General features: G+C 42.2%; 1 protein-coding gene across 1 annotated transcript in view; it reads left to right on the top strand.

Annotated features, from left to right (window-relative positions):
* Nucleotides 1-3391: 3391 nt before the first annotated feature.
* PSMB7 (proteasome 20S subunit beta 7) overlaps nt 3392-15359 on the top strand; it is a 64832-nt gene continuing 52864 nt past the window's right edge. Inside the window, exons 1-5 of the mRNA XM_007539973.3 lie at nt 3392-3546; nt 3964-4057; nt 4862-4959; nt 6969-7109; nt 11469-11584. Of these exons, the coding sequence (XP_007540035.1) occupies nt 3485-3546; nt 3964-4057; nt 4862-4959; nt 6969-7109; nt 11469-11584 (511 nt within the window). The 5' untranslated portion in view covers nt 3392-3484. The remainder of the gene's footprint in view (nt 3547-3963; nt 4058-4861; nt 4960-6968; nt 7110-11468; nt 11585-15359) is intronic.

Here is a 15359-nt window from a genome sequence, read left to right as displayed (position 1 = left end):
CTCTGCTGCCTCACACCAGCTCTCCGCCGGCCCCATCTTGTTTATATTCTGGAGCTTAGCACAGAGAACTGGAGGCACTGTTCCCAGACCACCACTGAGAGCTAGCACCAAGAAGGGGCTTCATGAACACACACACACACACACACACACACACACACACACACACACACACTGAATGAATGAATTAAACCATTTTCACCTCACTCTGCAGGTTCTCACTTGGCACGTAGAGAAGTCAGAGAAACATTGCAATACTTTGCAGGTAAGGAAACTGCAGTTCAGCGAGATAAGAGATGAGCCTACATTCAAATGCACACACTGATAGGATAGGATAGGATAGGAGTTCTGCAGGTAGAGATCTTATTTTGCCCTGCCACAGCCCCAGGGAACATGGTGACATGGGTTCCAACTAGGCCATACTTACCAGTGTTGGGGAAATGGTGTTGTGTATGGTCTAGATCTGGAAGGGGTGTGCTTGGCCTCTTGACTCTGATGCTTAGTGGCTGTATGACTCTGAGTCACCCAATTTAAATACCTGGGTGGCAGTTACATCCTATGTGAAGAGAGAGGGGCTGAGCTGCTGAGCCCTGACATTTTTCCAGTTCCTCTCTGGTTCCCTGAGGGCAGCACTGTGTCTGTCTCTTGATCTTCCTAGGGGTGACAATTTCTGGGTGTCTGGGATGATCATGTAATCCTCTATAGACAACAGAACAGAACATTAACTGGGTGTGCTCCTCAAGAAATGGCTGTCCTTACTATATATAGTGAGGAAACTGAGGCATGGAGAGTTTGGTGGTCTGTTCCCCCCCCCCCCCAATCTCCCCAGGTCACAGCAACAAATCCAGAGCAGAAGAAGTGGCCTTACTTATTCTGTGGGCTTAGTGGTTTTGTGAGGATTAAGCTGACTGGCATCTAGCATGGAGAACTGGAGGTGCAGTTCCCAGACCAGGTGAGTCACAGGGCCAGCAAGTATGTTGAAAGGGAGGCTGAGGCTACCAGCTCTATGTGCTGGGGACCCCAAACTGCCCCAACACTAAGGGCCCTGCTCAGGTAGAGTGGTTTTGCTTCCTCTGGGCTATGCCTCTCAAAGGGCCAGGCTTGGGCTGCTGGAGGCTGTCTATCGCCCTCTGCTGGTCCCTGACAGCCTCTGCGGAGGCAGCTCTAGAGGCTTTAACAGTTAAAAGGCCCTTCCTGGGTTCCACCTGGGTGAGAAACTTATAGAAGAGAACCCACTAAGATGAGCAATGCCTGTTGAACAAACTGAATGCACAGATCATTTCCACACCTTCCTGGGCTTTTCTGGTTCTCATCCAGATACTACAACCAGACCCAGAGGCTCAGTACCACTCCAAACCTGGGTGCTACAAGCTGGCCTAGCTTTCCTTCTCTGCCGCTGCCGCGGACTTTGCGGAACCAGGAATTCTGCTTGACTTTGTTTCCCCCTCCTCTTCAAGCCCTGGATCGTTTTTCTGTCCTAGTTTCTTTGAGCTCTCACTCCAATCTTTTTTTAAAATATTTATTTATTTAGTCTCTTGTTTTATTGTTGTAGTTATTATTGTTATTGATGTCGTTGTTGTTGGATAGGACAGAGAGAAATGGAGAGAGGAGGGGAAGACAGAGAGGGGGGAGAGAAAGACAGACACCTGCAGACCTGCTTCACTGCCTGTGAAGCGACTCGCCTGCAGGTGGGGAGCCAGGGGCTCGAATCGGGATTCTTATGCCGGTCCTTGTGCTTTGTGTCACGTGCGCTTAACCCGCTGCGCTACCACCTGACTCCCTCTCACTCCAATCTTATGACTCTCTGGGTAACTAGTGTCCTACTTCCATCTTGTTTTCCCATCTCCCCAGTTCTGGGCAGAGAGGCATCTTGGGACTTTTCTCATTCCAAATTCGAACCCTGAAGTGTATTAGTTGGTTCTACCTGACACAAACTGGGTGGCTTAAATAGTGGAACTTTATTCTCTCTCAGTTCTAGAGGTTAGAAATCTGGGGGATTGGGCAGTGGTAGCGCAGCAGGTTAAGTGCACATGGCGCAAAGCACAAGGATTAGTCTAAGGATCCTGGTTCCAGCCCCCGGCTCTCCATTTGCAGGGGCATCGCTTCATGAGCAGTGAAGCAGGTCTGCAGGTATCTACCTTTCTCTCCCCCTCTTTCTTTCTCATCTCTTTCCATTTCTCTCCTATTCAACAGCAACAACAACATCACTGCTGATGTTGACTTAGGTAGTTGATAGAATATTTATTTATTTGCCTCCAGGGTTATTGCTAGGGCTCGGTGCCTGCACTTCGAATCCACTGATCCTGGAAACCATTTTCCATTTTTGTTGCCCTTGTTATTGTTGTCATTGCTGTTGTTGTTGTTGGATAGGACAGAAGGGGACTGAGAGGAGGGGTGGGGAGAGAAAGACACCTGCAGACCCACTTCACTAAGTGACCCCTGCAGATGGGGGGACCAGGGCTTGGACTGCGATCCTTAAGCCGGTCCTTGCGCTTCATGAACGCCATGTGCGCTTAACCCGCTGCACTACCTCCCGGCTCCCACATCATTCCTTTCTATAGTTGAGTAATATTCTGCTGTACTATTTTGCGTATCCATTCTTCAATCGATGAGCATTTAAGTTGTTTCTATCACTGGCTATTATGGATAATGCTACTTTGAATATGTATATGCAAGTTTTTGTAAACACACGATTTCAATTATCTCGGGAATTTATTGAAGAGAAAAATCACTGGTGTTATGTTTAACTCTTTATTGACATTGTTTTCTGGAGCAACTGTACTATTTTCCATTCCCCCTAGTCATGGTGAGGGTTCTGATTTCTTCACATGCTCTCCACACATGAAAATTTCTGTCTTTTTGAGTACATCTATCCCAATAAGTGTGAAGTGATAGCTTTATGTGGTCTTTAAACAACAATATTAAAATTTACTTATTTATTAATGAGAGAAAGAGGGAGACAGAATCAAAACACATATGCAATTCTGATGATTGAATTTGGGATCTCATGCACGGAAATCTGCCACTCTAGTCAGTGTACAACACCCCAGCATTGTGATTTTTATTTGCATTTACATAATGGTCAAGTTGGAGCATTTTTTTTTATGTGCTTATTGTTAATTTTACAGAATTGGAGAGTTAAAAGGATTTGCTTGCACTAGGAGATGGTGGGGCTGTAGCTGGAATTTGGGCATATTTTTCTCTGAAGCCTCACAGAGCCCAATGAACAGCAGAAGGCATTGGATCTGATTGTATCTACCTACCCTGGGCAAGTCCTTTCCAACTCCAGGTGTCAGTTTCTCCTCCACTCCACTTGGGGCGACATACTCCAAACATCTGCTGCTCCTCTGGGAACACGTAACTCTAAGATCAATCACCTTCGAGCGGAGTTTACTCCGCCCTCTCAGTCAGGTCACCATCGCCACCGGAAGTTCTCTGCTCTTTTTGTTTGCTCCCTCCCCCGGCCCGGAAGTACTCTTTGGAGAAGATGGCGGCTCTATCAGTGTGTGAGCCGCCGGTCGGAGGTTTTTCTTTTGATAACTGCCGCAGGTACGGCCAAGCCCGGGACGGAGTTCAAGTCGGGGGTGGGAGTGTGGTGTCGGGGTCGGAGCTGGGCTGTGGCGCGATCGGGAAAGTCCGAAGGTGGGGCTGACGGCGGGGCGAGCGGCCCTCATGCCCGTGTGACTCAGGGCAACCCGGGCCTGGCTTGGGCTTCTCCCGCGGCCGGGTCTCCTCTCCCACTAACCAGGGCGCTCGGGTGCTCTCCATCTCCTCCCCTTGGGAATCAGTCGTCGCGAACGAGATAGTATTCCTAGTGTTGGGAGGATTTGGTGAACAGAGGCTCCTGAAAGAAAGTATTTCTCCCCTTAAGAGTTTTTTTTTTTTTTTTTTTTTTTTGGCAATCTTCATTCCATTCCGCGCGGCATGGTCCTGCTCTTCACTTTATTCTCTGGTTTTTGCTCTCAGAAATGCCTTCTTGGAGGCCGATTTTGCAAAGAAAGGGTATAAACTTCCCTCGGCCCGGAAAACTGGGACGACTATCGCGGGGGTGGTGTATAAGGTAAGCTGGGACTGGCTGAGAACAGTAGTGACTGAACAAGAAACGGCCCACTCGGTCTCCTTTACTGTCGGGAAGGGCGCCTGTTAATATGTCTGCCCGTTAGGAGAGATGATGTTTGGAGGTTTTGTGCGATTATCAGCAGTTTATATTCTTTATTGGCTTTGCAGTATTTGACTGAAGCAGGCCAGTGTGATGGGAGAACACAAGGTGAGGGCCAGACAATTCTTGTCTTAACTGTTAATTTATTTGCTGTTTCTAGCTTTGGGCTGGCTATCACTTTTCTTAGAGCCAATTTTTCTCCATCCATATTAAATGGACATCGTAACTCCTGCCTTAAATTTGTAAAGTGTCAAAAAGAGATGTTGTGAAAGGTGATGAGCGACACCTGTTAAAAAGTAATGGACAGTCTGGGGACTTAGCATGGTAGATATGCAAAGAAAAGATTTTCAACCTTAGACTTGGAGGGGCCAGGTTCAATCCCAGGCTCCACCATACGCCAGAACTGAGTAGTACTCTGTTTAATAAATTAATAAGACACCTGACATTTCTGTCATCTTAATCAGGCATGTTTTGGAACTTCATTTGAAATCGAATCACAGTTATTACTACCTACTCATGATTCAACCAGCAAAGCTTATTAATAACTTTTTAAAAAGATTCTGAAAGTATAGCATAATACTTTGGGTAGGAGTTTTGGCAGGGGTGGGGGATGGCAGTAGTAAGGAATGAAAAAATTGTTTTCCCTATAGAGCTGTGGTTTATACATGTAAAATTAAGACAGAAATCTTTCCCCCCTTTAAATAGGATGGTATAGTTCTTGGAGCAGATACAAGGGCAACTGAAGGGATGGTTGTTGCTGACAAGAACTGTTCAAAAATACACTTCATATCTCCTAACATTTAGTAAGTATTGATTGGTTCAAATAGTTCTTAAGGTTTTCAAACTTTACTATATCCCTCATTAAAACATGTTAAGCAGCCCTAGAGGTGGTGAAGTAAACAAGGCCTTGGATTTGGAAACATGAGGTCCCAAGGTTGCATGTACCAGAATGATGCTCTGGTTCTCTCTCCTTTCTCTTGTGTCAATAAATTAAAAAAAGGAAAATAAAATGACTTGTATTTTCTTTCTGTTTCCTTAAATGGCATTTCCATTAACGTCTAAAATGTCATCCTGAAGTCAGCTGTTTTGTCATCATTTCAGTTAGTATCTAGCTCTTTGTTATGTCTGTCTCTTAAAGTTAATTTCTTTCTAACCTCTCTGCTAAGACCATAGTTCATATTTCTTTCTCAGTGGGAACCTTACAGCTGTCATTTCATTGGCTTCTTTGCGTCTGATTTCTTCTCCATCTTATTGCTTACCTGCTTTAAAGGATTTTGTAAAACTCTTAGCTGATGGTGTCCTTTTGCTCCTCCTTCCCTGTCTTCCATTCTTTTGTCACTTTGGTTCTTTGTTCCAGATAGAGACAGGGAGTGTCAGTGAGAGGAGTGACACCAGAGCACTGCTTCACTGTGAAGCTCCCCTTTGCATAATGCTTCCATGTTGTAAGGAGTATGTAGGGAGGCTTAAAACTGGGTCCTAGCACATAGTAAAAGTGTACTGTAGTGTGCGAGCTATCTCCCACTCCCTCTATTCCTTTCCTCATGTAAAACTCTAGTCAGGCCATGGCAGAGCTCAGCAGGTGCATGCTTTACAGACTTGAGACTCCAGACCACAGACTTCACATCTGCATACTGCATTCAGAATTAGATTCAAACTCTATCATATTTAAGACTTTGCTTAATATCAATTTTACCTTTTCTTTTTTTGATAAAGACAAACTGAGGGGGGAGGGAAAGGAGAGAGGAGAGCTGTAGCACTGCTTCACCTTGTGAAGCTCCCCCCCCACACACACATGGGGGTTGAGGGTTGGGTACACAGTAATTTGTGTGCTCTACTGGATGCATCATGACATTGCCCAGAAAATTACCATTTCAGCTTAATTTAGCAGCCATCACATACTGCTCTAGGTACATCTGAGATGTCAGATCTCTCATGCTTTGGGAGATGGGTGGATAGTTCATTGGGCAGGGTGTGTACCTTGATATATGTGTGGCCCCAGTTCATGCCACAATGCCTGGGGAAAGGCCAGTACTGTTGTGTCTCGTGTGTTCACCCCCCCCCCCCACCTGTTTGGCTGTATCCAAAATAAATGAAGAAGTTGGCCTAGGAACAGTAGGATTCCACATGTGTGATACCCTGCCTCCAGAAACAAATCAAATATTAGGATTGATTGCTTTCTCCTTTAGTTTTCCGCAGCATTTTGCACATATGCTATTATTATTGTATTTTGTGAGTTGTTACAATTTTTGTCTATTCTAGTTTCTTAACTGCTAAGATTATGTCATGTTTTCTTTATTCGGAACACTCAGAATGATTAGTATGTGGTACTTAATACTTGGTGATTGTGGGATTGTAAGACTTAAAAGCAAATTTAATAAGAAAAAGGGAAAGAAGGCATGCAGAACACCTCTCCTGCATGTGTAATGTGGGCGGTTGAATGAGGGGCCTCAGGCATGCAAGTAAGCCCTGCCCTGTACCTTCTAAGCTACCTTCCCTGCTGCCGAATTGCAACTTTTTAGCATGCCATGCTCTTTGGTGCAACTTGAATGCATTTTATGATTAGTAAAATAAGACTATTTGGGAGCACAGAAACTAATTTGAAATATTCCATGGGGTCATAGAGAAATATATTCCTATACAATTACATGTATATTCTCAATTTTGTGTTTGTATAAGACTGGTTAGAACAGCTACCATGCACATGTACTCACAAGCATCAGTGTGCTTGTATTTTAGAAGTGATCTCAGAAGTTCTTCTAATTGAGCCTTCTGATAATTGATTTTCATTCAAGTTTCTGGTGGTATATTTTAGTTGTTGTGGTGCTGGAACAGCTGCAGATACAGACATGACGACCCAGCTCATTTCTTCCAACTTGGAGCTGCATTCCCTTTCCACTGGCCGCCTTCCTAGAGTTGTGACAGCCAATCGGATGCTGAAGCAGATGCTTTTCAGGTAAGCTTCCAAGATGAGGATTTCTTTAATCTTTTTCTCACATCTTAGATTTTTCAGCCAGGGAAACGTAGAAAAATCTTTGATTTTTCAAAGCTTGAGAAAAATCTTTCAGGAATGCACAGTTTGCTCTAGCAATCAGTTACTAAAAAGCTGCTTTAATTTCATCACACATGATAACATTTGAATTTATGGGGTCTTTTTCTTCAAGAGTAGATTACAAGTGAGCATTTGAGGCATTGGTGAGACAAAGCTGTATTCCCGAGTATGTGTGGCATCTGGCGACATCTGGCATCAGATTAGTATAAAGTTAGAGCAGCAGTGCAAAGAGGTCTAATTGAAGGATAGCAAAAAATTTGTTTTCATATTCCTAACGATAGGGTGATGAAACATAAAGTCTGACATTGGAGTCTATTTTTTGTTTTATTTATTTTTTGCTAATGAAACATAATTAAGAACGTTTAAAAAAAAAAAAAGCCTAGGGAGTCGGGTAGTAGTGCAGCGGCTTAAGCGCACATGGCGCAAAGTGTAAAGACCAGAGTAAGGATCCCGGTTCGAGCCCCTGGCTCCCCACCTGCAGGGGAGTTGCTTCACAAGTAGTGAAGCAGGTCTGCAGGTGACTTATCTTTCTCTCCCCCTCTCTGTCTTCCCTTCCTCTCTCCATTTCTCTTTGTCCTATCCAACAACGACATCGTTAATCTCTACAACAATAAAACAACAAGCGCAACAAAAGGGAATAAGTAAGTAAAAAAAATAAAAAGCCCAGCCTTTTTCATAATAAGAGTTTATCCAGATGGAGTTCATCTTGTCAATGTTTATAAACATAAATGATCGATTTTTTTTTTCCTCTTTGAGGATCAAAGCTGACAACAAAATGAAATAACTTGTTTTTTATTTTTTTTTAATTTTTAAAAAATTTATTTTCCCTTTTGTCGCCCTTGGGTTTTTTTTTATTGTTGTAGTTACTGATGTCGTTGTTAGATAGGACAGAGAGAAATGGAGAGAGGAGGGGAAGACAGAGAGGAGGAGAGAAAGATAGACACCTGCAGACCTGCTTCACCACTTGTGAAGTGACTTCCCTGCAGGTGGGGAGCTGGGGGCTCAAACCGGATCCTTAGCTGGCCCTTGCATTTCGTGCCACACGTGCTTAACCCACTGTGCTACTGCCCGACTCCCATGAAATCACTTATTTTTGGCTGTGAGTGTAGTAACATTAACATTAACCAGTTTTTCTGTCTTTCTGCTAAGTGCTTTGTGCATGATCTCCTTTTACCTGTTGAATTTTGGGATAGAGACATGATAACTTCAATTGATAATGTAAACTGACTGCCTCTTAAAGAAGAGCAGTCGATTGTTTGACTTATGCTTCACTGCGTACTGATTCTCACTCAGTTATTTCTCTTCTCTTTTTCAATGGTCTCATCATTATTTTATATTTGATTAGCTCTCCACTGTTTTCACATTTTAAGTTACTTTCTCTTGCTGTCAAGAGAGGTAGTGTATTATAGCAGAAAGAGCTTGAACATTTAGTATTGGGTTGGACTATGGTTTTTCCTTCTGGGATTTGCGTTACCCTCCAGTAAATGCTTCTTTTCCTTTCTTTGTAGCATACTCATGATGTATACCTTAGAAATTGTTATGAAAATTTAAGAGGAGCAGGAATAAAAACGAAGATTGTAACCAGAAAATTACAGGCCAGGTTCACCTTGTAGAGAGATTTTATTTGGGTTATACAGTGCTGTGTAGTCTGCTCTGTTCACACCACCCCCCCATCTGAAATTAAAAGGTTCCATCCTGGTAGACCCATGCACATGCATACATGATTCCACTGCTTTTGGAGCACTTCTTTGGTTTTTTTTTCTTCCCCCCTTTTAAAAAAACTTTTGAGAAAAAGTTGAGAGAAATGGTACTGTAAAACCTAGGGATAATCTTCTGGAGTTAGTGGATTTTGATTTTAGAAGTGGAAACTAGTATCTTGCCTGTCAACCTGTTTCATTTCTCTCTGCTGATTTCCTGTGAACTTACATGTCTTCATCTGTAAGTTTAGTGTGACCCCTGAGTTCTCAGTGAGTATGAAGCTTAAGGAGACTTTGTAACAAAGTCAGAAATATTTAGCAGTTAATAGCTGAGACCAAGATTTATGAATTATATAGACTGGAAATTCACTCATAGTTGTTTCATTCCTTCTCTGGCTGTATTGAACCCTTGTGTTAGTGATTTTCTTTCTTTTTTTTTTTTGTACATAATCACTATGCTAATCCTGGAGAAGTATTGCCTATTAAATTCTAATACAATCTGAGAACTTGCAAAAGCACATCTGTTGTCAAAATTTCTAAAGACATTTGATTATGATTTTAAGTACAAAGCTCCCTCTGGTGGTTTGTGCCATGCATTACATTTAAAATAGTTTTTAAGCATGTCAAATTGGAGTAATCAGTACGTAGAGGTTCACTGCGATGTCATTTAAAGCGTTTAGCTAAATATGAAAACAGATGTGTCTGCTAATTGTTTTAGGATGTATGGGGAACTAAAATATCTTTTTCCAGTGTTTCACTATTTTGAATTTAATATACTTAGTGGAAGTTAAAATTTCTCGACAGTTTTGAGGACATTGTGAAATGTAAACCAAGCAATTTTGGTCCCTTATGTTTTTGATATTTTTATTGATTTACAAAAGAAATGGTCTGGTTGAAAAAAATTTATTTATTCATTTTATGTGAGATAGAGAGCAGAGCAAAGCATCATTCTAGCATATGTGGTGCTGGAGATTAAATCTGGATCCTCATGCATGGAGGATCCACAGCAGTTCTCTTTTTTTTTTTTCCCTTCTCTGTGTGTGTCTAGCTACGGCCTACTTTTTATTTTTAAGAGAGAGAGAGACAGAGACAGAGACACCATAGTACCAGAGCTTACAGGAACTTGATTCTTGGCTGTGTATATGAAAATGTGTACATCTTACTGGGTTAGCTATCTCTGTTTCTCTATGTCAGTTTTATTTTAATCACCACTAGGGTTATTGCTGGGGCTTGGTGGCTGCATTATGACACCACTGTTCCCAGTGGCCATTTCTTTTTCCTTTTTTCTTTTGTTTTTTCTGACAAAGAAAGAAAGAGAGAGAGAGAGAGAGAGACCGAGACCCCCAGAGGGAGACAGAGACAACTGTAGTACCATTTCACCACTACAGATGTGGATTGGGGGCTTGAACATGGGTCCTACACATAGTAATAATGTGCATTTTATCCAGTGTGCCCCTGATCAGCCCCCTCTAAATTAAATTTTATGGAGTTCATTAACTTGCCAAAAGTGAATCAGGCACTAGCCTGGTGGGAATGGTGTGTCTATTGATTTTGGCTTCTCATTCCAATGTCCCAAAATTTAATCTGAACTCTGTTGCTAGCTCATGTGAGTTTGTACCAGTTTCTCTCTTCCTCTGGGCCTCTGTTTCTTCATGAGGATAGTTCTAAAACTTTTTTTTGCTCTTTAATTCTTCATTTATAAATGGAAGACTGGTTATCCTGAAATACCAATTGATTATCAAGGAGCTGGGAAATTTTATACTTTACTAGCCTCTTCACCTGGAGTGCTTTTTAAAAAAAGATTTGAGAGGGGCGAGAGAACCCAAGCATCACTCTGGTATATGTGAAGCCCAGGATTGAACTTGAGACTTCATGCTTAAGAGTTTAACGCACATTATCCACTGTGCCACCTCCTGGTGTGCATTGGCCCACTTTTTATTCTATATTTTTTGGAGAAAGGAAATGAGAAAGTAGTGGGGGCTGGTGATGTGGGAGGACACCATCCATGGAATTCCCATGGTACTTTCATGTGCTGCTGGGGTTTGAACCCAGGATCTCATGCATGGTAAGGAATGTGATAAGCCCATTGAGTCTATTTCCAGGCTCCTAAAACTATAGTGTCTTTTAATGGGGGGAAGGACTGAAAAAGCTGAAATAAGGTATGTGAAATGCCTTAAAAAATTATGATTTTTATTAACTGGTAGTAAGTTATCAAATGGTGTTTGTTCCATTCTTCCTTTTCTTTTTTAATTTTTTTTTTATTTTTAAAGATTTTATTTATTTATTAATGAGAAAGATAGGAGAAGAGAGAGAAAGAACCAGACATCACTCTAGTACATGTGTTGCTGGGGATTGAACTCGGGACCTCATGCTTGAGAACCCAGTGCTTTATCCACTGTGCCACCTCCTGGACCACCCATTCTTCATTTTCTTCTGCTAAGACTATCCAGAGAAACCGTAGCAGAATAAGTTTTTTTTTTTTTTGTCTGACTTCTCATGCAGCTTTTCATCTAGTTAATCATGATACAACATACTCACTTTTTCTTATGCATACTCTGATCACCAGGTACCAAGGTTACATTGGTGCAGCCCTAGTTTTAGGGGGAGTAGATGTTACTGGACCTCATCTCTACAGCATCTATCCTCATGGATCAACTGATAAGTTGCCTTATGTCACTATGGGTGAGTGTAATATTTCATTGATGTTTCAGAGTCCTCTTACCAAAATGGTTTCTTCAATGCAGGTCTCTCCTGTTAGAGGAATGCAATACAGTGTTTTAATTTATTCAAATAATGGAGTTTTATCTGTGAGCTAGGCTCTGTCCTAGGTGCTGGTGAAATTTAGATCAGTTAGACAAACACCATGGCACCAGAACCTTCCCTGACATCATCCTCCCATGTTCCAGGACTTGAAGGCGTATACCCAGTGAGATATTACTCCAAGCCTGGAGTTCTAATCTTTATGTTAAAGCGCTTCATCAAATTGCATAGGTCCAGAAATTGAAATGTGTCATGTATAGTTAGTTTTTTTTTCTTCTTAGCTATGCTTACTGCTCACATTACATTTTTTTGTTTTGATGTCTTGGCTCTGTAGAATTATAAAAACTGCTGCTTTGAGTAGTTTGGAAATTGCCAGTTTGCGATCTTGCTATGCCATTGTGTTACCTAGTCCCTTAAAAGGTATTTATACAGGTGGGTTAAGTGCAGGTGGCGCAAAGTGCAAGGACCTGCGTAAGGATTCCAGTTCGAGCCCCTGGCTCCCCACCTGCAGGGGATTTGCTTCACAAGCGGTGAAGCAGGTCTGCAGGTGTCTCTCTCTCCCCCTCTCCGTCTTCCCCTCCTCTTTCCATTTCTCTCTGTCCTATCCAACAACGACAATAATAATAGTAACTACAACAATGACAACAGCAAAAATAACCAGAGCCACAAAAGGGAATAAATAAATAAATATAAAAAATAATTTTGTTTTAAAAAAAGGTATTTATATAACAGATGTTCCCTGTATCTTTGTAATTATTTTTAAGATAAAGATACTTAATTTTTGAATTGTTCTGAATTGTTTTATTCAGATGCATTTGATATCTGCATGAAAGTCTTGTTTTATTTCTCCCCACTTGATGCATTTAAACAATGGTAAAAGTGCCATAATCTTTCTGTTAAATATTGATAGTTCTATATCTTTTTTTGCTTCAAAAATTTCAGGCTTTCATAAAAATAATCACATAACCCTTAATTCATATTTATTAGTTGTTAGCATTTGACAAAATATCAATTTGTCATTTAACATTTTACCGCATTTGCTTTCACACACATTGTTATCTTTTTTGTGTGTGTATAGAAACATTTGAGAGTTAATTGCAGACACTGACTTTGCACTTCTAACTCTTGCGCATTATCTTGATAAAATAATCAGATTTAGGGAAATTAACATGGATGCAAACAGTTTCACTTTTAAAATTGAAAAATTGAATTGGTTTTATTTTGCTTTTTTTTAAATCAATATTAAGGTTTGTGGATATATGTATTTTTCTTGTTCCTGACTGCTTTTTCATTCAGAAAGAGAATGACTGGAGGGTGGGGAGAGACAGCACATCAGCTGTGCTTCCTCTGTGACATAGCTCCTCCCAGGTGGTGCTGGGCCATGCACATGACAGAGCATTTGGCCAGCCAAGTGAGCTATCTCTTCGCCTTCTACTTTTGAGTGTGGCGATATGCCTTCTGAGTAAAAGCTGAATGTAGGAAAAGTTGTTGAAAGTGTGCAGTCAAAAAGAGAAAAAGGACTAGCGTGTGTGAGTGTCGGTCTGTGAGTGTATGTCTATAGATACATACATACAGACAGACAGACAGATACCGCAACACTGAAACTTCCCCCAGTGTGGTGGGGGTTGGTCTCAAACCTGAGCTGCACGCATGACAAAACAGGCTCCCACCCAAGTGAGCTATTATGATGGGCCAAAAAAACTTATTGTTTTGGTCATTGGGTGTTGGTATTCTTCATAGTGGTTTGGTCCCCTTCTCCCCCATCTCTAGTTGATTGTGGTTTAGTCCTGCTAGTTTGGCGGGCCGCTTGTCCCTGCCCCAGGAAGAACCCCGACAGAGTTCCAGAGTGACAGAGTTCAAGAGTTGTTGGCGCCACCGTGGGGGAAGGAGGCAGGAGAGTTCTGTTTGGTGATTAGTTTGGGTTAGTTTATGAATCGTTGTTCCTGAATAAAGAAATACAGCTTCCCTGCCCAGCCGTGTGTCCTCGAGTCTCTGTTACCCGCCCTTGAAGCTAGCCCTGCCAGCTGGAGCCTCCGAAAATAAACAATTGGGACTTAAATGTGACTTTATGTATGATGATCCCACTGTCCCTGGTAGACTTCTTTGTTCTTCTCCCAGATAGAAGGTGAGAGATAGAGGAGAAAGAGAAAGTGAGGCACCCTCACACCACTCCACCACTCATGAAGCTCCCACCTTTCCCCCTCCTGTGGTGCTCCCTCCCATGTTATGACCTGGGACTTAAGTGCACTCTGCTTGTGAGCTGTCTTTCTCCCAGCAAATCTCCCTCCCCACTCCCCCAAAAAAATTCATACACACAAACTTTAAATTTTTTAAAAAATTTTAAATATTTATGAATGAGATAGGAGAGAGAGAACCTGAGAGAGAGAACCTGTATCATTCTGGCCTATGCATTGCTGGGGCTAGAACATGGAACTTCATCTTTGCCAGTCTTGTGATTTAGGCCCTGTGCTAACCCATTGGGATGCCAGAAAACATCTTTTAATGAAAGTAATTTACAAACATGACAACACATTCAAACATGACAAAACATTCAAACAAAATATTAAATGGAAAAGAAGTCTCGGGGGCTGGGTGGTCTTGCACTGGGTTAAGTGCACGTAGTACAAAGCACAAAGACATGTGCAGGGATTCTGGTTCTTCTTCTTCTAGCGTTTGCCCTTCTTCCGTAGCCAGTCAACAGCGTCAGGTTGAGCCTGATGTCTGCTTGTTGCTGGCTTTGAAAGTGACTGGGATCCATGTGGATTCAGTCGACTAGGAAGGATCGTCAGTTTCCCCAATAAATGGGTACTCACAGGATGCACCACGAGAAGGTCGATCCAATGCATCCCAGGGATTCTGGTTCAAGCCCCTGGCTCCTCACCTGCAGGGGGGTCACTTCACAAGTGGTGAAGCAGGTCTGCAGTTGTCTGTCTTTCTCTCCCCCTCTCTGTCTTCCACATCTCTCTCAGTTTCACTCTGTCCTATTCAGTAAAAAAACGAAAAAAAAAAAAAGGCCTTCGAGGGGTCGGGCGGTGGTGCAGTGGGTTAAGCGCATGTGGCGCAAAGCGCAAGGACCGGCATAAGGATCCCAGTTCGAGCCCCCGGCTCCCCACCTGCAGGGGAGTCGCTTCACAGGCGGTGAAGCAGGTCTGCAGGTGTCTATCTTTCTCTCCTCCTCTCTGTCTTCCCCTCCTCTCCATTTCTCTCTGTCCTATCCAACAAGGAACAACATCAACAATGGCAATAATAATAACCACAACGAGGCTACAACAACAAGGGCAACAAAAGGGGGAAAAAATGGCGGTAGATTCATGGTGCAGTCACCGAGCCCAGCAGTAACCCTGGAGGGGGCAGGGGAAATGGCCTTCAGGAGCAGTGGATTTGTAGTGCAGGCACCGAGCCCCAGAGATAACCCTTGAGGCAAGCAAAAAAAAAAAAAGTCTCATCTTTCTTTCAAAGAAACCACTGTTAAGCATCCCCACCTCCCCCCAAAAAAAGTCTTAACAATTTACATTAGCTGTCAGTATTTGTCTATCCCTATTAAAAATGATGTGTACTCAGTTTCCTTATTAGTAGCTTGTGAAGAAGTACTTATTACTTATATTAACATATGTAGATATATATCACATGTATAGTAATGGTTCCATAGAATTGGATTATATGGCTATACCATGATTTATCTATTCTACATCTTCAT

The sequence above is a fragment of the Erinaceus europaeus genome, chromosome 10, assembly GCF_950295315.1.
Source record: "Erinaceus europaeus chromosome 10, mEriEur2.1, whole genome shotgun sequence".
In the NCBI taxonomy this organism is placed as follows: Eukaryota; Metazoa; Chordata; class Mammalia; order Eulipotyphla; family Erinaceidae; genus Erinaceus; species Erinaceus europaeus.
Note: the sequence above shows the minus strand (reverse complement) of the source record. Positions and strands in the feature narration are given on the sequence as shown.